The following is a 27,312-nucleotide window of genomic DNA, read 5'->3' on the forward strand; positions in this document are numbered from 1 at the left end:
CAAATTATGAGGCATCATCCCAAACTCACTGAATCAGAAACCCTGGGGATGGGGCCCAGCAATCTGTTTTTCAACAAGCCCTTCAGGTGATTTTTATACCTGCTGAAATTTGAAAGTCACTGGGCTAGCAGATAGAAGTTTCTTTTACTTTTCGTTCTTTCTTTCTTTCTTTGAGATGGAGTTTTGCTCTTGTTGCCCAGGCTGGAGTGCAATGGTGTGATCTCAGCTCACCACCACTTCTGCCTCCCGGGTTCAAGCAGTTCTCCTGCCTCAGCCTCCTGAGTAGCTAGGACTACAGGCATGTGCCACCACCCCTGGCTAATTTTGTATTTTTAGTAGAGACAGGGTTTCTCCATGTTGGTCAGGCTGGTCTCGGAACTCCTGATATCAGGTAATCTGCCCGCCTCAGCCTCCCAAAGTGCTGGGATTATAGGCATGAGCCACCTTACCCAGCCAGAAGTCTCTTTAGAGATGGGAAATAAGTTGGATGAAGTTAGTATACCTCTGACATCATGGAGCCACTGCACCAGACTTGGACTGCCTCCTCTGGAATTGCAGATATGTGGAAAACAATCCCTATTTGGTTAAGCTACTGTGGTTAGGTTTCTGTTACATGCAACTGAATGTAATTCTAATGTTAAATCATTTTTAAAATATCAGCTTAAACATGATCTCCTTAAAGAGGCCTTCCTTGACTGCTCTGCTTTCACCCTTCATCCCCAGAGTCCTTCTCTATCATTCCATCCTATTTGTTTCCTTTACAGCACTCATCATACCCTGAAATCTTTTCACTTACTTGCTGTGGTTTGTTTCTCCTTTAAGAATGTAAGCCTCACACCAGTAGAGTCTTTGTCTTTTCACTGCTGTGCTCCAGCACATTATTAAATAGATAATACACACTATCTGGCATGTAATGAATGCCCTGTAATTATTTACGGAATGATATAAAGAACTTTACAATTTTACATTCCACTTAAAATCATGCATTTTTAAAACGTTTTAATGAACAAAATGATTCATTGCAGATAATTTCATGATTTTCAGGAAAAAAATTAATTGAAAAAGTAACACATGTAAAAAGCATACAATATTTCTATGTCCTTTCTAGGTCCTCCATGCTTTCCTGTGAACATTTGCTACCATACTCATTAGCAGCCTATCAATTCTAAAAACTGTGAACAACTAATAAAATAGCTGTATAAATATTCAAAGCTGTACATAAATGAATTGCATGAATTCAGCCTGTCTTTGGCATCCTCATCTTTCCATCAGCATTAGTGGGAGACTTGTTTAATAATAAAACTTTACATTAAATTTAAACAAAAACATTCAAATAAAAGTAAAAATTTTGGTCAGTTTTCTTATGCATTCCACAAGACACATACAGTTAGTTTTAACCTTGGAGAAAAAAACATTCCTTCACCTATGTCCCTACTTTGCCTCTTCTAGTAATCTCAAGCTTGGTCCAAGACGAACGTCACCATCAGCAAAAAGTGCAGGAGGCAGAGTGGGGGCTTCTCACTAAGGAGAAAAGGAGTCCTAAGATTTTCCAAGACCATTTCCTCCTTCATGGAATTGGGAGAAATTAGGTTAGACAGTTTCTTGGGAGTTCCTTCCAAATACTTGGAGCTGTAAGAATTTCATGTCAGTGGCATCCCAAGTGCAAGCTTTTGAGAAGCTTCCAGAAGCCAACCTCAGCCCAACATGGAGGATTTTCTTTTTTTTTTTTTTTTTTTTTTTACCAGTGAAATAACATTTTATCCATAAGAGGCAATGAGCAATTTCCATCTGGAATTGTATCAGAACAAGCATCAAATGTACCAGCCTTAGTTTAGCAATGACAACATTCTTTAAAGCTGGGTTCTGCTTCATCTCAGTGCATCAGAATTATCTGGGGAGTTTGTTGAAAATAACTCAGGTTCTGTAGCTTTACTCTCACAGGTGCTGATTCAGTCTGTCTTGAGTAGGATCTAGTAATCTACATTTTCAACAAAGCTCTCCAGATGATTCTGACAGAGGTGGTATGAGTTCTAGAATTTGAGAAAAATTGGTCTTACGAGAAGAGGCCAAAATTGCTTCTTTCCCAGACTAAGACCTACTGCAGACAGTGACCTAAGACAGCCAGACTACCCAAAGGTCCTCCTCTGATGAGAAGGCGAAGTCTCTGGTGAGAAGTTCATCTAGACTCCTCCTCAAAGACTCACTCAGGGGTGCGAGTCTCCATAGTGCCCAATTCTGTAAGTGAATAAAAAATTGAGCCCAGCACTTGGCTGGACTTGAGAATAAACAGCAAAACCTCAAGGTACCAGAAAAGTTTTTGTTGGTACTAGAGGCCCATAGTATAATCTTTTACTTTGCTCTGCCTCCTTTTCACTGATATTGAACTAAGGAAGCCAAATAGACCCACACAGATAATATGTTGTTTGGGTATGGGTGAATGTAAACAGCTAAAGCAAATTCTGTCTGGGGAAATTCAGCAGAATTAATTCCAGTTTGATAAACAGCATCAATAACTGACTGTACATCAGTGTATGGCATCTGGATGGGAAATCCCGTGACCTGGATCAAAGACAGAACAGCACATAAACCCACATTACAACTGGGTAATCTGGAATTACTGTATACAAAAAGATCACAAAAGCCTCAAAGAAATAGGACTCATAAAATAGTATAATCGTTGTCTGTGGGTGCTGAATTATGTTCTGGGTACAGCTAAATGCTTCACATACGTATTTAATCTTTAAACAGCCCTATGAGGTAGGTATTGTTATAATCCTTACTGTACAGATAGAGAGGAGCACAACCAGGTCTGATTCCAAAGTCTGCACATTTAACATTCCACAAACTTTCTAGATAGCAAATTGCTGGTGAGAAAATTACTTGGTTCTACATATGAGGGATTTAAGTGAGAATTTTGGAACAACATAATCAACATCAAATTCAGTTTATGTTTACTAAGCGACTACTCTGTGATGGGATTAAAGGATTGTGGGGCATGGTCCCATGGAAAAATTACCTATTTAATAATACATAGGTGACAACCATAAACCTCTTTCACACTGTAATTGCTTAACTCAGGAGGATTTTCCTGATCCTTAAATCTGTTCACATGCCCTTCCCATGTGGTTGCTTAGCACGCTGTCCTTCCCTGAACTTACTTAATAAAATATATTGCAGTTACCTGTTTTCTGGTCACTCTCTCTAACCCATAATCTCTGCAGATGCACAAGATTTTATCTGTCTTGTGTACTATTATAACTCCAGTACCCAGCACAATGCCTGGCACATAGAAGAAAAAAAATAGCATATACTAAATACTTACTAGGTTTTGGGTGCCATAGTAAGTATTAGCTCACATAATCATCAAGACAATGACAAAATAACTTTTTTTATTCCTGTTTTCTAATGGAGTAGAGAGTGTAAAGAAAAACAAAACAAAAAATGCCTTGCTTCTTTTATCATATGAGGAAATAGCAAGAAGTTGTATTATATGTACAAGAGCCCTTTTTCTGCTAGCACTTTGATCTTGGAGTTCCCAGCCTCCAGAACCACGAGAAATAAATTTCTGTTGTTTATAAGCTTTAAAATAAAGCAAAGCAAAGCAAAAACAACTTCTTCCCCCCATTCATAAGTGAATAGTGCCTGTAGGTCTCTCCTGCCCACCTAAGTACTCAACTCCCAATAGATTCCTTACTTCTTCATCTCAGAGAGTTCCCTAGACTAGAAGCAGTCTACCTTCTAGTCTATTGCATGGTAAGAGGGAAGGAGTCTCACTCTTGGGAGACTGAGTTTTTAAGAAACCCACTGGGCCAGTTTATAGGGAAGAAGAGGTGAAAGGATACCCAGAGTTTGGGGTAGAGTAGGAGAAGGAAAGGAGGTCCCTAACAATATAGTAGATGCCCACCATGTTTGCTTATGGACTTGCTGAGTTTGAGATGTCTTTTTACCATCCAGGAAGATGTCAATGGCCTGGTAAATATATAAGAGTGTGGCGGGGTCAGAAGAAAGGTCCAGGCTGAATGTATAAATTTGGAAGTACAGTTGGTCCCTCATATCTGTGAGTTTCACATTTGAGGATTCAACCAACCACAAATTGAAAATATGCAGAAAAAAAATACAAAATAGGCTGGGCACAGTGGCTCATGCCTGTAATCCCAGCACTTCAAGACCAGTCTGGGCAATATTGTGAAACCCCATCTTTACAAAAAGATTTTAAAAATTAGCCAGGCATGGTGACAAGTAACTGTAGCCCCAGCTACTCAGGAGGCTGAAGCAAGAGAATTGCTTCAGCACAGGAATTTGAAGTTACAGTGAACTATGATCACACCACTATACTCCAGCCTGGGTGACAGAGCGAGACTTGGTCACAAAAAACAAAACAATAAAAAAATAATACAAATAGAAAACAATATAGCATAACTATAATTATTACTTATAATACCTAACTATTGTGTGAGGTATTATCAGTAATCTAGAGGTGACTTAAAGTATACAGGAGGATGTACATGGATTATATGCAAAGACTATGCCATTTTACATAAGGGACTTGAGCATCTCTGCATTGTGGTATTTGTGGGGATCCTGGGGACAAATCTCCTAATGATACCAAGGGACCACTGTAATTTGCATGTAGAAGATATTGAAGCTTCCCTGGAGTCCTCTTGCTCAGAACCAATAACAGGGAATTGACTCTATTATTAGAGATAATTTTTTAAAATTTCTTAGTTGCAGAGAGGTTTCCTTTTGGACATCTCTGCAAAATCTGTAGTTTATACATTGTAAAACATATAACTGGTTCCAAGTTAATGCCATGCAATATGGTACTAGTAGTAATTCTTCAATACATTTGAAGTTTCTTGGTTTCTAAGTAAACATATTTTTAAAATTTTTAATTTTTTGAGCACATAGTAAATATATAGTAGATATATATGTATATATATGGGGTACAGAGGATATTTTGATATGGACATGCAGTGATGCAATGCATAATAGTCACATCGTCGAAAATGGGCTATCCTTCCCCCCAAGCATTTATCCTTTGTGTTGTAAACAATTCAATTATACTCTTTTAGTTACTTTTAAATGTACAATTAAATTATGATTGACTATAGTTACCCTGTTGTGCTATCAAATACTAGGTCTTATTCATTGTTTCTAACTATTTTTTGTATCCATTACCCCTCCCCACCTCCCTCGGAACCCCCTACGCACCTTTCCAGCCTCTGGTAAGCTTTTACTCTCTAGCTCCATGAGTTCAATTGTTTTGACTTTTAGATCCCACAAATAAGTGAGAACACGTGATGCTTGTTTTTCTGTGCCTGTCTAATTTCACTTAAAGTAATGACCTCCAGTTCCACCCATGTTGATGCAAATGACACACTCTCATTCTTTCTATGGCTTAATAGTACTCAGTTGTGTATATCCACCACATTTTCCTTATCTGTTCATCTACTGATGAACACTTATCCTTATCTGTTCATCTCCTGATGGACACTTAGCTTGCTTGCAAATCTTGGCTGTTGTGAACAGTGTTGCAAAAAACATGGGAGTGCAGGCATGTCTTCAATACACTGATGTCCTTTCTTTTGGGCATATACCCAGCAGTGGGATTGCTGGGTCCTATGGTATGAGGAACCTCTAAATTAATTTTTTCAGGAACCTCCAAAATATTCTCCATGGTGGTTGTGCTAATTTGCATTCCCAACAACAGTATACGAAGGTTTCCTTTTCTCTACATCCTTTCTAGCATTTGTTGTCTGTCTTTTGAATAAAAGTCATTTTAATTGAGGTGAGATGATATTCCATTTAGTTTTGATTTGCATTTCTCTGATGATCAATGAGGTTGAGCACCTTTTTATATGCCTGTTTGTCATTTGTATGTCTTCTTTTGAGAAATGTCTATTCAAGTCTTTTGCCCATTTTAAAAATCAGATTATTATATTTTTTCCTTACAGTTGTTTGGGTCCCTCATATATTCTGGTTATTAATGCCATATCAGATTGGTAGTTGCAAATATTTTCTCTCAGTCTTTTCACTTTGTTGGTTGCTTCCTTGGCCATGCAGAAGGTTTTTAACTTGATGTCATCCCATTTGTCCATTTTTTATTTGGTTGCCTGTGCTTGTGGGGTATTACTCAAGAAATTTTTGCCCAGACCAATGTCCTGGAGGCTTTCCCCAATGTTTTCTTGTAGCAATTTCATAGTTTGAGGCCTTAGATAAACTCTTTAGTCCTGTGTGATTTGATTTTTATGTAAGGTGAGAGATGGGGGCCTACTTTCATTCTGCATATGAATATCCAGTTTTCCCAACATAATTTATTGTCTTTGTTGAAAATGAGTTCATTTAGGTGTGTGGATTTGTTTCTGGGTTGTCTATGCTGTTCCATTGATCTATGTGTCTATTTTTATGCCAGAACCATGCTGTTTTGATTACTGTAGCCCTATAGTATAATTTGGAGTCAGGTAATGTGATTCAGTTTTGTGTTTTTTTGTTCAGGATAGCTTTGACTATTCTGCATCTTTTGTGGTTCCATAAACATTTTAGGATTGGCTTTTCTATTTCTGTGAAGAATGTCATCAGTATTTTAATAGGGATTGCATTGAATCTGTAGATTGCTTTGGGTAGTTTGGACATTTTAACAATATTGATTCTTCAATAAGTATATTTTAATGCTATAGTATCTATCTTTCAGGATGAAGATAAAAGCATTTCAGAAATATTTGATTGCTATTATTTAGCAATTAACAACATATATAAAACAAATGCCATTAATGCATTAAATCATATACAAACCCAATAAAATTGTAGTATTCTTTCAAATTCATTATCTCCTTCAGATGAAACAAATCTTCCTATGCCAAGTTCCAGCTTAGGAAGGATCTGTCGCAAAATCAAAGTACATTGTCGATTCCAACGTGTTGGGTGTTTAGGTCGCCATTCCATCACTTTACTCTTCAGAGTCCTTTCGATCCTAAGAATGCAAAGCTAATTTTATGACAAGTTATAACTCGTTTAGTAAATGTAGTAAGAGCTTTGTAATTTCTATTCAACTATGAGAATGAATATTTAGACTTAGGAGGAAATCAGACCTCTATAGCTAGAGGTGTCTGCCACCATTCACATTAATGAAGGTGGGGAGAGGCAGGCTCTTACTGGGCTTGGGAAGGCAAGAAGTCTCTTGGGAATAGCCAGCGATTAACTCTCTAATTAACCCAGCAGCTGCCTACTGGGTGTGATTTGACAACACCTACCATCTGATTACTGGGTTGACATTCCTACTCTTCAAGACCCTCCCTTGACTTGGACATTGTTTCCAAGAAACTGCCTTTATGAAAATCCAGACATCTGGTCTGGGATGATGTTACCAGGCATGGGATTATTAGATGAGTTAATTTAGCAAGCAGAGTTGGGAGGAAACAAGGCATTGGACTGGTAAGTTTGGTGATCAGCTTCCCCCTACTTGAATGTAAGCTCCATAAGGAAAGTTTACCCATATATATCCAGCCCCTAAAACAGTGCCTGGGGATGAATATGCCAGGGAGGAAAGAGGGGGCACAGTATGGGTTGGTTGATGGGGCTCTCCTGAAAAGCCTCTCTGTACAGGATGATTTTGTGGCATTGATTCTCTAACTGCAGTGTATGTTATTTAAGAAGGTGCTGGAGGTCTCTTCTTAGCTGAGTTTATAGTGCAACTAAGTAGTTTGGAGTTTGTAGAGGGTCTCAACAGTGGCTGTGCATCAGAATCAACTGTAGGGCCTTATCACAATGTTTCAGCTCCAGATATTGATCCAGGGATGCTGACACCTGTATTTTTAAAAAGTTCTATCAGCGATTCTGATGAAAACCACTTGGGAACCATTTCCTTACTGCATTTCTTTCTTTTTTTCTTTAGAACTGAGAAATGAGGAGTAGGAATGACAGGGTGGGGGTTTGGAAGGAGATGTGTGCTATTGAGAAAGGGAGTGGCAAAACTGCCTTGGTCATGCTCTTTGTTGCTTTGTTGGTAGTGGCTTCCATGCCAGCCTGCTGTGTGAGCGTGAGCCACTGGAGGCAGTCAGATCTAGAAGCGTCTGACACACATGGCCTGAGAGTAGGTCCCGCTGCAAAGCCTGTGACCCTTTGGGCCTGACTCACTGATTTCCTCAGGCACTTATGTGTATGTGCTTGGGAGGCTGGGAGTGTCTAGTAGTGGCAGTACTGCTGTTTCTACTGCCTAACTGGGATGTTTTTACCAGACCTTGAGTCATGGGCCATTTACCTTCAAGTCCGTTCAAGAAGTGTTAGGTACTGCATTGCTATTACTATAGGCTCAACAGGCAGCTATGTTGAGAATTTCCAGTCATGACCCACAATGTTTCCAGAGTTAATTTAGTCTATCCCCGTCAAGGAATGCCCTGGATGGCAGAGGGGCCACTTTTCAATGCATGTACCAAGAGCCAGGTGATTCAATGGAACTGGTTTTTTTTTTGTTTTGTTTTTTGTTTTTGCCAAGGCCTTACTCTGTTGCCCAGGCTAAAATGCAGTGGTGTGTGGTGTGATCGTACCTCATTGCATCCTCAAACTCCTAGGCTCAAGCGATCCTCTCCCTCTCAGTTGCTGAGATTACAGGTATATGGCATCATGCCCAGCTAATTTTTTTTTTTTTTTTTAGTAGAGATGAGGTTTCCCTATGTTGCCCAGGCTGGTCTCCAACTCCTGGGCTCAAGTGATCCTCCCACCTTGGCTTCCCAAAGAACTGGGATTACAGGCATCAGCCACTGTGCCAGCTGGAATATTATAATCTCCCTTTCACACTTCTGTTGCTGAATCTAGCAGATATTTTGAAAGGCTGGATCAGAGGACTGAAAGGTTACCCAACAAGAGATAAGGGGAAAACACAGTACCTATTCCTCAGATCTTCTACCATGCTTTTATCAGTTTCAAAATAAATTATTTCTTCAGGCTAAAATAGACAACCAAAAGTTAGGAAAGATTCTAGAGACCACGTTTACATCAGTTACTCCTAGAGTGCCAACTATAATGAGGAGGAAGACAAGCCAGACTTCTCTGGCAAAAACACTCGACTCCGTAGGTAAAATGCAGACCACAGCATTTTCTTTGATTTTCACACTGCTTCACCACAGCAGGGGATGGGTTGTGCATTTACAAAAGATATTTTTTCATGGGTAAAACAGACCTGGCATCCCAATTCATTTTTCAAACAAGCATTTGACATTATATGGATTCTACCAAATAATCTTTAGCAGCTGCACTGGTATCTTCCACTGTGACCTTGGCAAAGTCTTCGCCTCTGTTCTGAGTCTTTAAGATAGGGATAATAATAGTGCCTACTGCTCTAGGGTCGTGTGAAGATTTTAAAATAAAGAAATGCATGTAAAGCCTGGAACATATGGAATGCTCAACAAACATCAGACATTATTATTATTATTATTTTTTTTTGAGATGGAGTCTCACTCTGTTGCGCAGGCTGGAGTACAGTGGCGTGATCTCGGCTCACTGCAACCTCCGCCTCCTTCTTCTGCCTCAGCCTCGCGAGTAGCTGGAACTACAGGCGCATGCTGCCACGCCTGGCTCATTTTTCGTATTTTAGTAGAGACGGGGTTTCACTGTGTTGCTTAGGCTGGTCTAAAATTCCTGAGCTCAGGCAATCTGCCTGCCTCTGCCTCCCAAAGTGCTGGGATTATAGGCATGAACCACCGTGCCCAGCCAACATTATTATTATTCTAATATGGTTGATCATCTTCCTTCTTTGATTATTTGTTTCTTTCAGCTGGAAGAAGCCAGTTCTTTGTGTGTGCACGTGCTCATGCACACACACACACACACACACAGACACACACACACACACACACACACACACACACACACACACACACACAAAATCCATTTCAACCTCCCCTGTCTCCAAGCCTTTGCCTGGAACAGTGCTATTCCACGTTTCTTCCAGTTCGCTTCCTGGGCAGGATTTGCTGGGAGGAGAGGAGGACTTCTCAAGTTCCTTCCCAACCCAACCTTCAACTCCTTGCAGGGCTCACATGGACAAGAGTGAGGGGCTGGGTTTAGACAGTTTTTACTTTGGGTATTCCTGAGCTGAGGAAGAGGCAGCTGTAGGGACAGGGACAGATGTTCCCCCCTCGTGAGTGGAGTGAGGGTTGTGTAAAAAGGAGGCAACATTTGATAGGCTTCTAGGTTCCCAAGTGTGGCCTCCAGACTGGCAGCCTCAGATCTGGGAACTTGTTGGAAACACAAATTCTTGGCCCTCGCCTGAGATCTACTGAATCAGAAACTGGGGAGGAGGCCTAGGTAACCCACATTTTAACAAGCTCCTCCCCACCCCCTGCTGGCTCTGATGTCTGCCATGGTGGAGAAGCACTGCATTAGACATGGTCCCAGGCCCAGGGAGGAGGCCCACAGTGCAGCATGGTGGGAGATGGGAGATACTGAGGAAGGGAAGGATGACTTCATGTCATTTTGCAGGAGCCAGCAGCTATCTCACATGGGACAGCTAGACAGAATTCCCTGATTAATGTCACCAATGGCTGTCTACCCCACACTGGGCAACTCCTCTGGATTAGTTAGGCCACCTTCAGGCCTGAAAAAGAGGCCTGGTTTATGCTGACTTGAGAAGTTTATGGTGTGTTTGTCCTTTCCTTTTCTGGCAAAGAAAGAGGCCTCTTTCTTTCTAGGAACTCATATCCTTTAAAACTCCAAGGGGATTTCCCTGTTAACACCACTTCTGAGTACCCACATTCTCCTCACAAACATTCAAATTTGTGTTCACTATTGTGTGTAATAGAGTTCACTCTAGATAGTGGTTTATTCTGGGATGTATGTAGAAAGGCAGCAGGCCAGGTGTGGTGGCTCATGCCTATAATCCCGGCACTTTGGGAGGCTGAGGCGGGTGGATCACGAGGTCAAGAGATTGAGACCATCCTGGTCAACATGGTAAAACCCTGTCTCTACTAAAAAAACACAAAAATTAGCTGGCATGGTGGCACGTGCCTGTAGTCCCAGCTACTCGGGAGGCTGAGGCAGGAGAATTGCTTGAACCTAGGAGGCGGAGGTTGCAGTGAGCCGAGATCGCACCATTGCACTCCAGCCTGGGTAACAAGAGCAAAACTCTGTTTCAAAAAAAAAGAAAAGCAGCAGATGGAAGGCCATGAACCCACAGGAAAGAAGCCAATAGAGATACAAGTTAAACACAACTATGAGTTTTATATTTATAGATTCAACTTGGCAGAAGGCTTTAGTTTCAGCCCTAAGTCAGAGTGGCTTTTACAAACACAATTTTGATCACAGCTGCCCTTGCCTTGGAGATGCTGGCTTCTGACTGCCCTGAGGACAAAGGCCCCAAACTCTCACCAGGACTCTTCACCCCAGCATTGGCCAGCCTGGCCTTTCAGCTCCTGGACAGATATCTCCTTGCTACTACAGATCTTCTGTTCGCTATTCCTGCTATCTGCCGGGACCATTCTCATTCCTGACTTTTATCTAGGCCAGCTTCTGCTCACCCTTCCTCACTCATGCTTCTCATCACTCTTTCCCAGGAAGCCCCTACAACTCCCCCATCCCTCAGGGTCTCCTGCTGCGTGCTCCCCAAAGCACCATTATATGTTCTGTAAGAGCATTCATCACTCTATACTGCACCTGCATGTTCCCTTCTGTTTCTCCCTCTAGAATACAAGTACCAAGAACACTGAGACATCTCTTTCCTTGTAGTATCTACACCTAACATTACACTGGCTCATAGCAGGAAATCAATAAATATCACCTGAATGGACAGGAGAATGAATATGCATTAAAGAAACAAGAACCTTGTCTCAAAATAAATTATTCTCCCCCTAAGAGGCGGCAATGCTTTGGTCACAGCTTTGGGATGGGCAAAGCAAGGAATGGGCTGTACATGCTTTAAATGTGGATGGCTCAAGAGAGATAAGCACATTTCCCCTTCTTTAAAATGACCTTTCAAACAGGAAATATAAAAATACCTATATATGCTTGCATCTGCATGGAGAATGTTAGAAGGATGCATGAGAAACTTCTGACAGTAGTGACTTCTTTGAGAGTGGGAAGGAGATGTTGAAGGAGAAAGAAACCCATTACTTTTTTTTTTGGAATCCCAGACTGAAGTGTAGTGACACAATCACCCAGACTGGGGTACAGTGGTGTGATTTCAGCTCATTGTAACCTTTGCCTCCCAGGCTCAAGTGATTCTCCTGCCTCAGCCTCCCGAATAGCTGGCATTGCAGGTGTGCGCCACCAAACAGCTAATTTTTTTTTTTTTTTTTGTATTTTCAGTAGAGATGGGATTTTACCATGTTGGCGAGGCTGGTCTTGAACTCCAGACCTCAAGTGATCTCTCTGCCTCACCTCCCAAAGTGCTGGTTTTTACAAGTGTGAGCCACTGCACCCAGCCAGAAACCCATCATTTTATACACTTGGGCCCTGTTTGATTCTTCCCCCACAGCCACCATACATTCTTTTTGATAGTGTGAATTGCCTCGAATATACAGGCAAACATAGAGAATAATGTAATGAGCATCCACCTAGCATACCTACCGCCTAGCTACATCTGATCTTTGCATTCTTCCATCTTTGTTTTAGACTTAAAAAAAATAAGATACTACAAACAGACTTGAATACTTTGTATTCAAGTATACTCTGTATACTGCTCCTTGATCTCATTCCTTTTTTCTCTCCCCAAAAGTGACCTCTAATCTGAATCATTCCTGTGAATGCTTTTCTACAACACCACATGTCTATATATACATAAATAATATATAGCTTTCAAACTCCACATAAATGGTTTTGTACTGTATGTGTCACTTCATATCTTTTTATTTTGCTCAGCATTACATTTTTTATATTCTTTCATGTAGATATCCCTGACTCTAGGCCAGTGATTTTCAACCTTGACGGCACATTGGAATCAACTAGGGAGCCTTCAAAACTACTGGCATGTGGGTTCCATCCTCAGAGATTCTGATGTAATGCATGGACAGTCAAATTGGGAACAACTGTAAATTGACTCAGTTGGTTCCTCTTTTATTGCTGTATAGAAGATTTCATTGTATAAGTACTTCACAACTCAGGTACTGATTTCCAGTTGATGAACCATTTCAAATTTTTGTTATTTCAAGCAATACTATAATGAAAGTTGTTGTATTTGTCTCCCTGTGAATGTTCCTCTGGGCTATATACTGAGAAGTTTGAATTGGCAGATCAAAGGTTGAGCATCTTCAACTTTACCAGGTATTATCACCATATTGTTTTCCAAAGCATTTACAGCAATGTAGGCTGCCGCCACTTCTCTGCCTCTTTGCCAACACTTGGTACGATCACACTTTTTTTTTTGCCAATTTTATGCATGTGAAATAGTTTTATTGTTTTACTTATTTATTTATCTTAGAGACAAGGTTTTGCACTAGGCTCCTAGGCTGGAGTGCAGTGGTGCAATCATAGCTCACTGTAACCTCAACTTCCTGGGTTTAAACAGTCATCTCACCTAAGCCTCCTAAGTAGCTGGGACTACACATGCGCATCATCACCATGCCTGGCTAATTCTTTTGTTTTTATTTTTAGAGACAGGGTTTTGCTATGCTGTCCAGGCTAGTCTCGAACTCCTGGCCTCAAGTGATCCTCATGGCTTGATTCCCCCCAACTGTTCGGATTACAGGCATAAGCCACCATATCCAGTGATGGTTTCCTTGTTTTAAATTGTATTTCCTTGATTATGAGTGAGGTTTAGCACTTAAACTACTGCTTCTATGAATTGTCTTTTGCCTAATTTTTCTATTGTTCTTTTTCTCTCTCTTATCCTCTCTCCCTCCCTCTGGGCTCCTGTCTCCTCATTTGTGGACTTTGCAATTGCCTACACCCTGCCACAGCTTGGCCCTCAATCCAGAAACAGGTGTTGACATGGTATTTCTAGTGCCTTCTCAAAGTAATACTGAGCATGTCACAGATCCATTGGCCAAGCTATGTAATGACTGGGTTACTTCTTGGTCTCCTGCCTCCTGAGCCCCAAGCAGTGAGTCTACAGCTTTTCTTCTCATCTTCTTTCAAAAACAAGGGAGTAAAAGTAGCCCCACCATAGTGCCTGTCTTTAAAAAGTAATGCTTGCTCTGGTTCTCTAGCTTTCGTGAAGCATTTTCAGACCTTGCTCCGCCATCCCTGCTCCAGCTTACTCACTGCTAGTGTTTCTGTCCTTCTATTCCATGAGATAACTATCATGGTTGGGAGCCCCAGAAAGCTTTTTGTTTGCCAAGTTTTATACTTGATCATCACCATGGATATGGTGCAGGAGGGCTAGGTCAGAGTGAGAACTTACTATACATCTTGAACACTATATGCTACATTTTATGATGAAAATTTTTTAAATTCTATTTTGGCATCTAAATTTACATTTGAGATGTCACTTTCTTCTCAATTTATTTTTTCGGCAAGTAGGGGAAAGGGGCCATGAGCTGGATGGCAGAGAAAACTAGTTTTTGATTAATATTGCCAAATATTTCAGTAAGCAATCAACTATAAAACATAACAAGAGCTGTCACAACTAGTAAAGATTAGAATGAGTGGCAACTCTCATACAGACACACATGGAAAAATACGATTTACCTGTATGCTTTGTACTTTTGTCCCTTGAACATTTTTTGGAAGCAATGGCTTCCAGAAACTTTCCTTTGAGTAATCAAAAAATACAGCCATTGGTGTATTACTTTGTTGAATATTAAACCAGACCTATGAAAACATTAACATAAAATTAGTGTAGGTCCATGGGAACACAAGGCCCATCATTGGTAAGGAAGGAGCAAAATTTTACAGTCTTACTACTCAATGAAGTGGCTGAATCCCAGGGGAGGTCTGAGGCAGGAGATAAAGAGATTCTAGGGTTTCATGATCATTAGACTACCTCATTGGTTCTCATCCTTGAAGGCACTACACAATCACCTGGAGAAGCTTTAGGGATAAAAGATTGCCCCGGCCCCATGCCCTAGAGAATCTGATAGAATATCTATATGTAAAGTTCCCCAGGTGATTTTAGGGTGAAGGCAGAGTGACTTTTGAGGAGATAACTCAAGACCTCTTTTCCCCATGTACTTACATTTCTATCATCAAACAAACAATCTACACTTTTTAAGGGACAAAATGGGTCAAACTGCTTATAACATTGGCCAGTTGATGGATTCCAAAGCAAATATTCATTAGTTTCTTGAGTTAATACGTAAGCCACATGTCCCTGTATGAGAAAAAAGAAAGTAATTTTTGGTGGATTTAAGTTATTTCTGTATATGGAAATTATATACTCTGATGATTCTGATTTCTAAAGCCTTTTTTAGCTGAGTGTGGTGGTTTATGCCTGTAATCCCGGATCTTTGGGAGGCTGAGGTAGGAAGATTGCTTGAGCACAGGAGTTTGAGATTGGCCTGGGCAACATAAGGAGACCCTGTATCTACCACACACACACAAAAAAAATTAAAAATTTGCTGGGCACAGCGGTACACACCTGTAGTCCTAGCTACTTGGGAGGCTGAGGTGAGAGGATCACTTGAGCCTGAGAATTGAGGCTGCAATGAGCTGTGATAATGCCACTGGCCCATAGCCTGGGTGACAGAGTGAGATCCTGTCTCAACAACAAACAAACAACAAAAATAGATAAAAGCTTTTTTGAGGGCTTTTAAATTTTCTTTGAAAACAAACAAACAAAAAAACCCCCAAAGCTCCAGAAATCCTCAGCCCCAGGTTAGCATGAGGATTCAGATGAAAGAACTTGTGAGCCAGTGCTGCCATGCATGGTTCTGCAGAGTGTGCCCTGATGGCAACACAGCTGTTGTTTTAACAAATCAGTGTATTACAAGGATTTCCCAATAGACAGTAAGTACTACAGTGTTTTGAGGTAGGGGCACTTTTGTCTAATCCACACAAGGTGCTACGTGAACTATCCCTGCTTTGATCAGAATATACTTGGAGACTGAGGGTGAACACCAGGCAGAGATAGGAAATGGAAACTGGCTTAAGGCTCTGACAAAACCAAGTAAAGTTAAAAAGCCATTAAATTAGATTTGGGAACAAGATTTAGAATTAGAAGCTAAAGGGAAAGTATGCAGGAAATCAGAGGAATAAAAAGTAGTTATTACGTTGTTATTATTTTACTCTGAATGATAAGACCTTTTGTAGTGTAAGCCTGGCCTAGCAAATAATAAAACAATTTAGGTAATAATAATGAGACTGCTGGGCGTGGTGGCTCATGCCTGTAATCCCAGCACTTTGGAAGGCCAAGGCAGGTGGATCACAAGGTCAGCAATTCAAGACCAGCCTGGCCAAGATGGTGAAACCCCATCTCTATTAAAAATACAAAAATTAGCCAGGCATGGTGGTGGTCACCTATAATCCCAGCTACTCGGGAGGCTGAGGCAGATAATTGCTTGAACCCAGGAGGCAGAGTTTCCAGTGAGCTGAGATCGCACCACTGCATTCCAGCCTGGGCAACAGAGCAAGACTCTGTGTCTCAATAATCATAATCATAATAATACTATTTAACATTTATTGAGTATCTATGTGCACCAGATACTATGCTAAGAATTAACACTAACTTTCTCACTTTCATTCATTCCAAATTCTGGGAGGAAGGGGTGATTATTATGCCCATCTTTCAGATAAAGAATCAGAGGTTAAGGAGCTTGTCAAAAGAGTCCATGAATGGCATTATTCCTGCTTCATGAAGAGGTAACTGAGGCTCAGAGAAGTAAACAAGGCTGAGATCATATAGATAGTGGCATTGCTGGGTTTTTTTTGTCTGTGTACGTGGCAGGGTCTCATTCTGTTGCCCAGGTTGGAGTGCAATGGTGCTATTATAGCTCAGTGCAGCCTCAACCTCCTGGGCTCAAGAGATCCTACCTCCTCAGTCTTCTAAGTATGTGGGACCACAGGTATGTGCCACTATGCCTGGCTTGCTTATTTATTTATTTATTTATTTATTGTAGAGGTTGGGGGTCTTCCTATGTAGTCCAGGCTGGTCTTGAACTCCTGAGCTCAAGCAATCCTCCTTCCTCAGCCTCCCAAAGTGCTGGGATTATAGGCATGAGCCACCATGCTCAGCAATCGCTGGGTTTTAAACCTGTGTCTGACTGTCCCCCAAACCCATATTCTTAACACTACACTGTGCAGTCTGCTGTCCTTTACTCCACAGCCCTTGCTCTTGGTCTCTGTGCTCATTGTCTTTATAGTAAAGAGGAGGCTTTACCTTAACCACATGGGTGAGTTGAAACTGTGCAGGGCTACCTCTGGCAGTGCTGGGCCACAGGTACTAACCCAAATAGTTGCCAAAATATTATTGACTGTTTACTGCCATCTACTGGCACTTAAAAATACGGCAGGAGATCATATAGAGGGAATGAACCATAGGCTTTTATTAATAGCTAAGAAACTTGGCAATGAAACAATAAGTGATGCCAAGAAAATACAGGGAAATAAATCATCATGACAAGAACCATAACGCAAGACTGCAAATATTGTCACTTAGCAAGACACTCATGGTAGGGCTAGAAACAATTCAAAAAGAATAGCTTTCTGATGGTACAAATGTAGAAGCATATAAGTTAAGCTGTAAACATTTCAGATAGGGAAACATGAATTCCTGACTCACTTCTTATAAGATTAAAACCTCAGCAGTGAAGTATGAGGAAAATCATTTTTTTACAGACCCTAAAATACACTTATTAGAAACATGATGGGCCAGGCACGGTGGCTCACACCTGTAATCCCAGCACTTTCGGAGACCAAGGAGGGAGGATCACCTGAGGTCAGGAGTTCAAGACCAACTGGCCAACATGATGAAACGCTGACTCTACCAAAAATACAAAAAATTAGCTGGGCTTGCTGGCGGGCACCTGTAATCCCAGCTATTCAGGAAGCCGAGGCAGAAGAACCACTTGAACCCAGGAGGTGGAGGTTGCAGTGAGCTCAGATTATGCAACTGCACTCCAGCCTGGGCAACAAGAGTGAAACTCCATCTCAAAAAAAAAAAAAAAAAGAAACACATAATGATTATGGTGTTAAAGATAGATAACAGCCACCACAACTGTATTATAACTATTACTACTATAACTATTGCTACATCACCACCACTGCCACCACCTTTATTCAGTCCAGGTGCTGCTTTCAGTGCCTTAATATGTACTAAGTTATGTAATATTCCAAGTAACCCTATGACATAGCACTATTTTTAGTACTCTTTTACAAGGAGAAAAGCAAAAGGAAATCACTATTTACATTGCAGAAATTTTGATGAACCAACATTATCCTCTTAACTAATCATTGCTTGCCCATGAAATTCCAAATTAGTTTGTGAAGACATGGAAACCTGGGTTTGAAGTCCTCTAAACTTGCCACTGAAATCTGATTTCCTTTTGCTTACATTATTTCAATATGAACTCCAGCACTTACTTCTAACCCTGAGGTTCCCAAGAGGACCAGTGCCTTCTTTCCAAAATACAGAAAGAAATTACAGAGAAGGATGGCATGCTCCTCCTTATTTCCAATAGCCAAACTGATGCAGCGCTAAGGCAAAGCAAAAGCAATAGGAATGAAAAAAGAAAGAAAAAGGACGGGAAAGTTGAATAATACAAGCATCCAACTGGTACAGAGCACCTCTACTCACTCCAGTTCCAAACACACTTATTTTTACCAAGTTGCTAAGATGACAGCAGAGCAGACAGCTCTGGCTTTGCTAGGGCATTAGAAGAGAACATTGACTTGGAGCATTGGGGCCACCTTTATTATGGGACACTTAATATAGATATTGTATAGAGTGACCAATTTATATCCAAAATGTTTTGGTTTAGGAGAAATATTAAAGTGCCCTTGGCAAGAAGGGACATATGGACTGGTATTTTGAGGAACCGTATTTGAAAGAGAATCATATAGTGTTTGTAGGAAGTGATTCTTTGGGCTGTGGAGCTACATCCTGTCTTGTACCAATATAGTACTCTCAACTCAGAGAAAGGAAGAGATCTGAGCTGGATCTTAAACAGGAAGAGTGACTGAAACTTCTTCAACTGAAAGAGCTGAACAGCTGAGCAGGGTGTAGCAGATCAAATAGAGATTATCCAATAAAGCACAGCAATATGGCCGGAGAGAAAAAGTATAGCAGAAGTGGAGGACTGGTGGTCTGTGACCTAGTTCTAGTGTACAGGGTATGTTTTTTTTTTTTTTTTTTTGGCTCCCAGAATGTAAAAAAAAAAAAAAAAAAGAGAGGAAATTTTCGTATAAAACTCTGGCTTCTGTTGAAAAATAAAAAAACCTCTAGCAAAGACTTGGGTCCAAATGTTCAGATGGCAACCGTTTCTTGCTGACTAGTGGCTACACCATTTAAATGGGACATGTGCTCTCTAGTTCAATACAGTCTGAGAGAAGGGGCTGTGGGGGCCAGGGAGGTAGGGGTAAGGGTTAGGGAGCTAGAGAGCTCATGGCAGTGACTATTTGCCAATCAATATGGAAGCATTGCAATGTTTTTAACAACTGATATGGCCCTATCAGTGTGCATTGGCTAAGCGTGATGGTGAAGGATGGGGGTTAGGGAGGATAGTTAAGGAGGCCCTTCTGAAAGAACAGTGTGACTAGGTGAGCTAAGGGCAGAACATGAGATGAGGAGGGAGATGATGATAGTTGGAAACTAAGTTTTCCTGAGGTCCAGATGCTTTGCATGTTACTACATTTAGTCTTTTTGAAACTCCTGTATAACATAATGAGGAAATTGAGGTCCAAAAAGGTTAATTAACTTATTTTTGGTCACATATCTATTAAGTCTTTGATTTTTTGTTTGTTCATTTTACTCCAAAGACTGTGTGTTAGGTGAGAGAAAATAACTCTTTTCTTGTGAAATCGAATCAGTCGTATACTCATAGACATCCTGTGTCTGAACAGTTTGTGTCAATGAGAAGACATGAGGAATCCCAAGCCTGCAGTAACTGCTTAGCTATGTGCATTGTTTGGATTGTGGAGGACGCAGGGGAGCTAGTATTTTCTTGGATGGTTATTTTTAGCTCAGCCTCTTTCAATGTTCCACAGGATCATAATACCCCTGAATACAATTGGGATGTACACACATGGGTATGGGCGTGCAGTCCACATATTAGTAACGAAATATAATTTAAGCTGAAATGGAAGAAATGCTGTACTTAGGGTTGCCAGACTTAGAAAAGAATTTATAGGATGCCCAGTTAGATTTGAATTTCAGATAAACAACAAATCATTTCTTATTATAAGTTTGTCCTGAATATTGCATGGGCCCTGTATTTTATTTGGCAATCAGACTTTAATCCAAGTGCCAAGGAAGAACACTGCTGTATGAGCTCAACACTCAGATGGGGGTGATGGGGGAAAGCTTTGGGGAAGTGACAGCACTTGCACAAGACTTCAGGGTCTGACCAACTCCATAGTGACAGTCATATTGCTCTCTGGAGGATGGCATAATATTATACTCCTGGAATTCCCATTGAGTCAAAATATTTATGAGCTACCACTTAGAATCTTGAAAAGATTTTTGGACTTTATGAATTATTTCCATAGACTGTTATAAAGCTGAAGATGATGTATAAAATTATCAAATACTTTAAAATTTCACAAGGCAAAGTAATACAGAAATATATATTTTTAAAAGGCTTCCTTAAAAGAAATACTATACAATTTAATTATAAAATGTAATTTATTACCTCCGATGTCATCCATATATCAGAACCATCATTTTCATCTGGTGTATTAGGCATAAAAGGAATCAAAGATACAAATCGAGCAATGAGGTCCTAGAATAATATTAACATCTATTGAGTGTATACTGCATGTCCATCCCTGAGCACAATGCTTTACATGCATTATCTCGGTTAGCATATACTCTAAGCCTTTAAAAGCAGACACTATTGTTATTCTAGTATTACAAAAGAGGAAAGAAGCTTGGAGCAATAAAATAACTTGCCCTGGGTTCCATGGCTAATACAATATGTGAAGTCTCTGGGAAACTGAGCCCAAGTTGGCCTGACTGCACAGGGTGAATGTAACCATTATATTTTATTGTAATAAATTACTAATATTTTAAATATTGTAATAATAAGTATCCATATTAAACACGTACTTTAAAGTACAACTGTTAAAAATTTTTAAGATCTTAAAGCACAGCAAAGGTTTTATTGTTTTTTGGTTCAAAATCTATCAGAATTATTTTTGTGAATATAACTTTATAATAAGCTGCTACGGCCAGGAGATTAATTAGAGTAGTACAGTGTGCTTTCTCAAACAATAGAAATTATACTATGGATTTTTCCCCTATAGTGCTGGAGACAAAGATTCAGACTAATCTAGGAAAAGAGAAAGGGTGCAAAACAACGAGTTAACATAGGAGGTTCATTAACATTTTAACTGATGTTCAGTTGCTGCCATTTATGCACTATTATGACCCTCTGCACTGGTGACTTCATGCAATTAATAAACAAGTCTCACAATCCTTGACAAGCAAAAGAGCTATGATTTGTATAAATTTTTTAAAAGATAAAGATAGTCGTTGTAAAAGATCTGAGAGGACTGTTGCCTCCTTGGATCCTGGATGTCAGAACACACAGGCAAGAAGAAAACCCATGATGGAAAAGCAGTATAGCAAAAGCCAATCTAAATTAGAACTTTTGATTTTAGCTTAAAGCGTTCAGCTAAGGGAGCTTGGTAACTCACAAATAATACAAATATTCTGAGGACAAACAATGCACTAGATTGAAACCAAATACACAAAAGGTAAAAGTGATTCTTCACAGATGCTCTTCAATCATAATGAAGCTGTTAAAAATAATTATAACTTACAAGTGTTGCATTAGAATTGTGAAGAAACATATCCAGAAGTTGCTGAGGTGGATTTAATGCCTTGATATATCTTGTGACTAAGAACTGTATCCCTTCATCATTAAAAACAGTAGTTATGATTCTTCGGTTGGGAAAGATTGCCTTACAATTCTTTTTAAAAATCTGTGCTCTCTGCAAGACCTCTGCTTGATCTAAAAACTAGAATCAAATTTAAAGTATTTCAACATTGTGCTATATTGTTCCCACAGGAAATATCAAGAACCAATGTTTATGTTTGCTAGCTTTGAAATTATTATTACTGGTTTTTAAAGTACTTCATACTTCTTTGATGGTATATATAAAAGAAATTCAATGTAAAACCTACCTTATCTAGTGTTGGATTATAGGTGACATATGATATTTGAGGTTCAATGGTAGCAAAAATATTTAAGAATATACATTCTTTTAAATTCTGTTCATTGGAATCTTCTCTAGGAAATACATAAGTATTACTCCAAGTATATCCAAGCAAAACTGGTGGAATAGTTACTTGAAATGTTCCACTAATCTGAAACAGCATATCAGTATAACGGATTATTCATGATGAAAATAAACATCAGTCAAACATTATAGCCCAGCAGAGTCCTCTCCATCACAGAAAGCATGCTTACTTGCATGCAGTGACTTCTAGTCATTTGTACTTGCCCAGGAATGGGCAGGTCCTCTGCGGTGATGTGTTCATAGGCACCCTTGACACCTTAGGACCCTGCCTAATATATACTATGTAGAGAGGGTAGGAGTAAGTAAGGAATGAAACAAAGAAGCAACTTACTATACCAGTGATAAAGCTCTTAGAAAATCCAATTCAGGCCCAGAGAAGAAGCTAAAAGATCATGTTACATTTTGTATTGGGTCTAGAAAGAGAACATACATAACAGCAAAAAAGACAACCCTGAGGTCCACATAGGAGGAATTGTGTGTGTATGTGTGTGTGCGTATGCATGTGTGTGTGTGTCTGTGTATGTGTGTGTGTAGGGAAGAGGTAAATTATAATAATAAAAAACATTAGCTGGGAGTGGTGGTGCATATCTGTGATCCCAGCTACTTAAGTGGTTGAGGTAGGAGGATCACTTGGGCTCAGGAGGTTGAGGCTGCAATAAGTCATGATTGTGCCACTGCATTCCAGCCTGGGTAACACAGTGAGACGCTGTCTCCAAAAAACATGATAACTAATAGTTACTGAGTGCTTACCATGTGCAAAACCCTGTGCCAAGTGCTTGATGTAGATTGCATCATTCAATGGAGCAGACACTGCCCTTATCTCCATTTCACAAATAAGGAAACTGAGGGTCAGAGAATTGAAGTATTTATGCAAGACCACGAAACTAGTAAGCAGTGGAACCAGGATTACAGATGTGTCCACCTTTGAAGCTCACACTCTTAACCACCTCTGTATCCTGTAGTCTGGCCTGAGACTGAGCAATGTCCGCAGGGAGTTATAAACATAGGAAGCCCTGCAGCTGTACCTCCAACAATGTATATTCCTATTACTGTTCTTTGCAACACGCAACATCATGACTTGATGTGACTGCACGCTGTGCAGGTACCTCTACTCTCCTACCTGATATTCCCTTTCCTACTTTCTTACCAATAGCTTTAGTTGGTAACATGACAGCCAGATAGTAGGAACAGAAACTTCATTAACACTTTAATTGGTATACAATGGCAGCCATTTATGTACTATTGTGAGACTCTACAGTGGTAACTTCCTGTAATTAATAAACAAGGCTCACAATCCTTGACAAGCAAAGGAGCTAGTATTTGTATATATTTTTTAAAAGATTGTCTCTGAAATAAATCTGAGAGCACTGTTTTCTCCTTGGAAATTGGGTGTCAGGACACATAGGCAGGAAGAAACCCAGGATGGAAAAGCAATGTAGCAAAAGGTCATCTAATTTAACCCCTTATTTGCTTGACAAATTTGTCAAGCCCTTGTTTGCTTGACAAATTCATCTTTAAGGACTTAATTCAAAAGTTATCACCTAGGTAAAGTCTTCTTTGATCTTTCATTTTCCTCCTTAGTCTCCTCTTATCTACCAAACTCTCTGAACTACTCCCCCTGCATTTCCACCTGCAACCCAGGGAGAGTAAAGTACCCCCTACTGTATGTTCCCATGTACCGATCTCATGCCTCCATTAAAGCACTACAGCATTATCACATTGTACTGAAATGTTAGTTTTATTTCATAGACAGTGAACTCATTGAGGTAAAAAATTCATTTCTGAATTTTCACTTTCTGGTGTCTGGCATGGCGTCACAGATGTCAAGTGCCTTACCTAACATCACTTAGTGAAGAAGTAACAGTGGAGTCTGGGCTGGTGCTTATCTACTTTGCTAGTCATGTAGGCATTCTCCTGCTACACAATAACCCAACAGCAGAGCCCTCTGAGGGTCTCACAGAGACCAGGTGCAAATCATATGTCTTACCATTATCAATAAACAATGCTGACAAGCTGAAACTCCAGGGACCCTGCAACACCATTTATCAGAATGTTTTATGAATCTGATCTTATAGAACTCTTACATGCAAATATAAATATTGCTTTAAGATCTAAGACTAGCTGTCCTATTCTTTGTTAGTGAATGTTGTAAAGATATAAGAAATAAATTTGTGGGTATCCTCTGTTCTAGAGACAGTTCAAATACTTCAAAAGTCCAGAACATTCTAATACAGGATCATTTTAACTGACCTACCAGCCTGCCAATCACAGAGTCTGATTCAAAGACAACAGAAAGTGTTACTATTAGCCAGAGGTCAAAAGTTAGAATAATTAGCAAATAACCATTTTCTCTTACCTCAGATTGTTGCAGAAGAGCAGAAAAAGGGAAGACAATGGATCCAAGCCAATTCTTTCTTATATATGAGTGAACACTACAGCTCTTGAGACAATGATCCTAGGAAGATAAATAATTTTTATTACCTACTTAATATCATGTGATGAATAGTTTTACAAACTCATAAGTAAATATAAAAAGTCATTCTCTTTCTTTTAAAAAAGAAACAAAAGGTAAATAGAAAAGATATGTTTTTCTTGGTTTTACATTTCTTTAAAAGACAACTGCTTAAAGCAAAAAATAATAGTCTGGGAGAAAATTATCTGTTGTAGAGTTTATGACTTGTGTAAAGTAGAATGTATGACAATACTAGCACAATGCAAGGAGGGGGAAATGGAGGCATTATATTATAGGATCCTGCTCTTACACTGTATGTGAAGTGCTACTATATTATGTACAGATAGTTTGTAGTAATTTAAAGAGTATATTGTAAACCCGAGAGCAACAGTTAGGAAAACAAACAAGTATAGCTAATAAGCCAATAGTGGAGATAAGATGAAATCATAAAGTATTCCATCAATCCAAAAGAAGGCAGGAAAAAACAATAAAGAATAGTTGGGATAAGCAGAAGATAAATGGGAAGATGGTACCCAGCCAGGTTAACAATTATACAAAATGTAAACGGCCGTACATTCAAAGGCAGAGATTGTCAGAGTGGAAAAAAAAAAGCAAGACTCAACTGTGTTGTCTAGAGTAAACCCATTTTTAATATAAAGACACAGCTTAAAAGAAAATAAAGATATACAAAAACTAATTAAAAGAAAGCTGAGCGACTATAACAGCAAAAAAGCATATTTAAAAATAAGAAATATAATGAGGAATAGAATTTATACTGATACAGAAATCAATTTATCAAAAAAATATGCCTATAAACATGTATGGACCTAGAAACAGAGTTGCAAAATACAGAGCTAAAAAATATGACATCAAAAGCAAGTTGATAAATTTGACTTCATCAAAATTAAAAACCTTGCTCTTCAAAAGACACTGTTGAGAAAATTAAAAGATAAGCTATATACTGGGAGAAAATATCTGCAAATCATGTATCTGACAAAGGACTTGAATACAAAGGACCCCAAAATTCAATAATAAGAAAATAACCCAATTTTAAAAATAGACAAAAGACTTGAACAGACACCTCACCAAAGAAGACATATAAATGGCAAATAAATATTTACATGGAAGGGTACTCAACACCATTCATTATTCATTAGGAAATACAAATTAAAACTACAATGAGAAACCACCACACACTTATTAGAATGACTAAAGTTTAAAGTTTGACAAAGTATAAGAAAGTGAAAGAACTGGAAGTCCCCTACATTACTGATGGGCATAAAAAGTGGTACAATCACTTTAGAAAACGGTTTAGTAGTTTCTTAAATATCCATTTACCATAATATCCAGCTATTTCTATTTACTAAGAGAAATGAAAGCATTTGTCTATAAAAAGACTTTACACAAATATTCATAGCAGCTTTATTTATAATAGTCAAAAAGTGCAAACAACCTAAATGCCCATCAACAGGTGAATATATAAACAAGCAATGAAATGCAGGTTTATCAATGGAATATTGCTATATAATAAAAGAAATGAACTATTTGTTAAACACTACAACATGAATTAATCTGAAAATAATTTTTCTGAGTAAAAGAAGCAAAACAAAAAAAAAGAGTACATACCATAGGATTCCATTTCTATAAAATTCTAGAAAATAGAAATGATAGTGACAGAACACAGATCACTGGTTGCGGGCAGGAGGTGGATACGCCAACAGAGCTGGGAGGTACTTGAGGGTAATGGATACGTTTATTATCTTAATTGTGTTGATGGTTTCGTTGGCGTATATATACATCAAAACTTGTCAAATTATACACTTTAAATATGTGCAGATTATTATATGCTAATTATTCCTCAATAACACTATTTTCAAAATTAGAGAAAATATTTGTAGTAGGAAGAAGCAGGGATTAGGCATAAAAGGGATCGGCATTTGCCACCATCACCACCCCTCCCATTGGCAGCACCTATGATCTACTTCACTTTTAGCCATTTATATTTTTCATTTCATCAACCAAAGGCCAGAGAATCTAGGGAGAGTGAAAGAAAATAGCTGAAGTTTGAAAAAAGCTGCCAAAACACTGATTCCTGTCTTTAGTTCATAACCACTCATTTGGACATTAGGAGCCCTTCCGACTTTTTGTACTTGAGAAGTTACTCCATCCACTTAGCAGGGAATATGAGAAGGCTCTTTTAAATCCAGAGGCTGACCAGCAACAACAAAGCTGAGCAGATGGACTGTGCTGCCCTAGTCTAAAAGGTAATAGGTACACTTAGGTAGCTTTGCAGCAATCAAGGCCTTGGAATTCTGACTGATGTGCTCCCAACTGCATTAATCTTTCCATCCTAAGTCCCAAGGATGCTGCAGGCTTTTTAGGTCTACCTTGCCTAAGATATAGTTATAGTTCTATCGAGGTTTACTTTAAAATTGGTTCCCTACATGGATGGAGCTAGAGGCCATGATCCTTAGCAAATTAACACAGGAACAGAAAACCAAATACCACATGCTCCCGCTTATAAGTGGGAGCTAAAC

At 39.4% G+C, this 27,312-nt stretch overlaps 1 protein-coding gene across 1 annotated transcript; it reads right to left on the bottom strand.

The window, feature by feature from the left end:
- Window positions 1-1,779: 1,779 nt before the first annotated feature.
- Window positions 1,780-24,778, bottom strand: CC2D2B (coiled-coil and C2 domain containing 2B; the record flags this gene model as incomplete). Its single annotated transcript, XM_017502842.2, has 10 exons — window positions 1,780-2,559; window positions 6,793-6,970; window positions 8,883-8,941; window positions 14,617-14,739; window positions 15,104-15,238; window positions 18,445-18,558; window positions 20,712-20,801; window positions 21,844-22,041; window positions 22,208-22,390; window positions 24,680-24,778. Coding segments are annotated over 10 exons (1,368 nt in total), but the record flags the coding sequence as incomplete, so codon positions are not given.
- Between the last annotated feature and the right edge of the window lie 2,534 nt (window positions 24,779-27,312).

This window comes from Cebus imitator, unplaced genomic scaffold, assembly GCF_001604975.1.
Source record: "Cebus imitator isolate Cc_AM_T3 unplaced genomic scaffold, Cebus_imitator-1.0 Scaffold299, whole genome shotgun sequence".
NCBI classification, from domain to species: Eukaryota; Metazoa; Chordata; class Mammalia; order Primates; family Cebidae; genus Cebus; species Cebus imitator.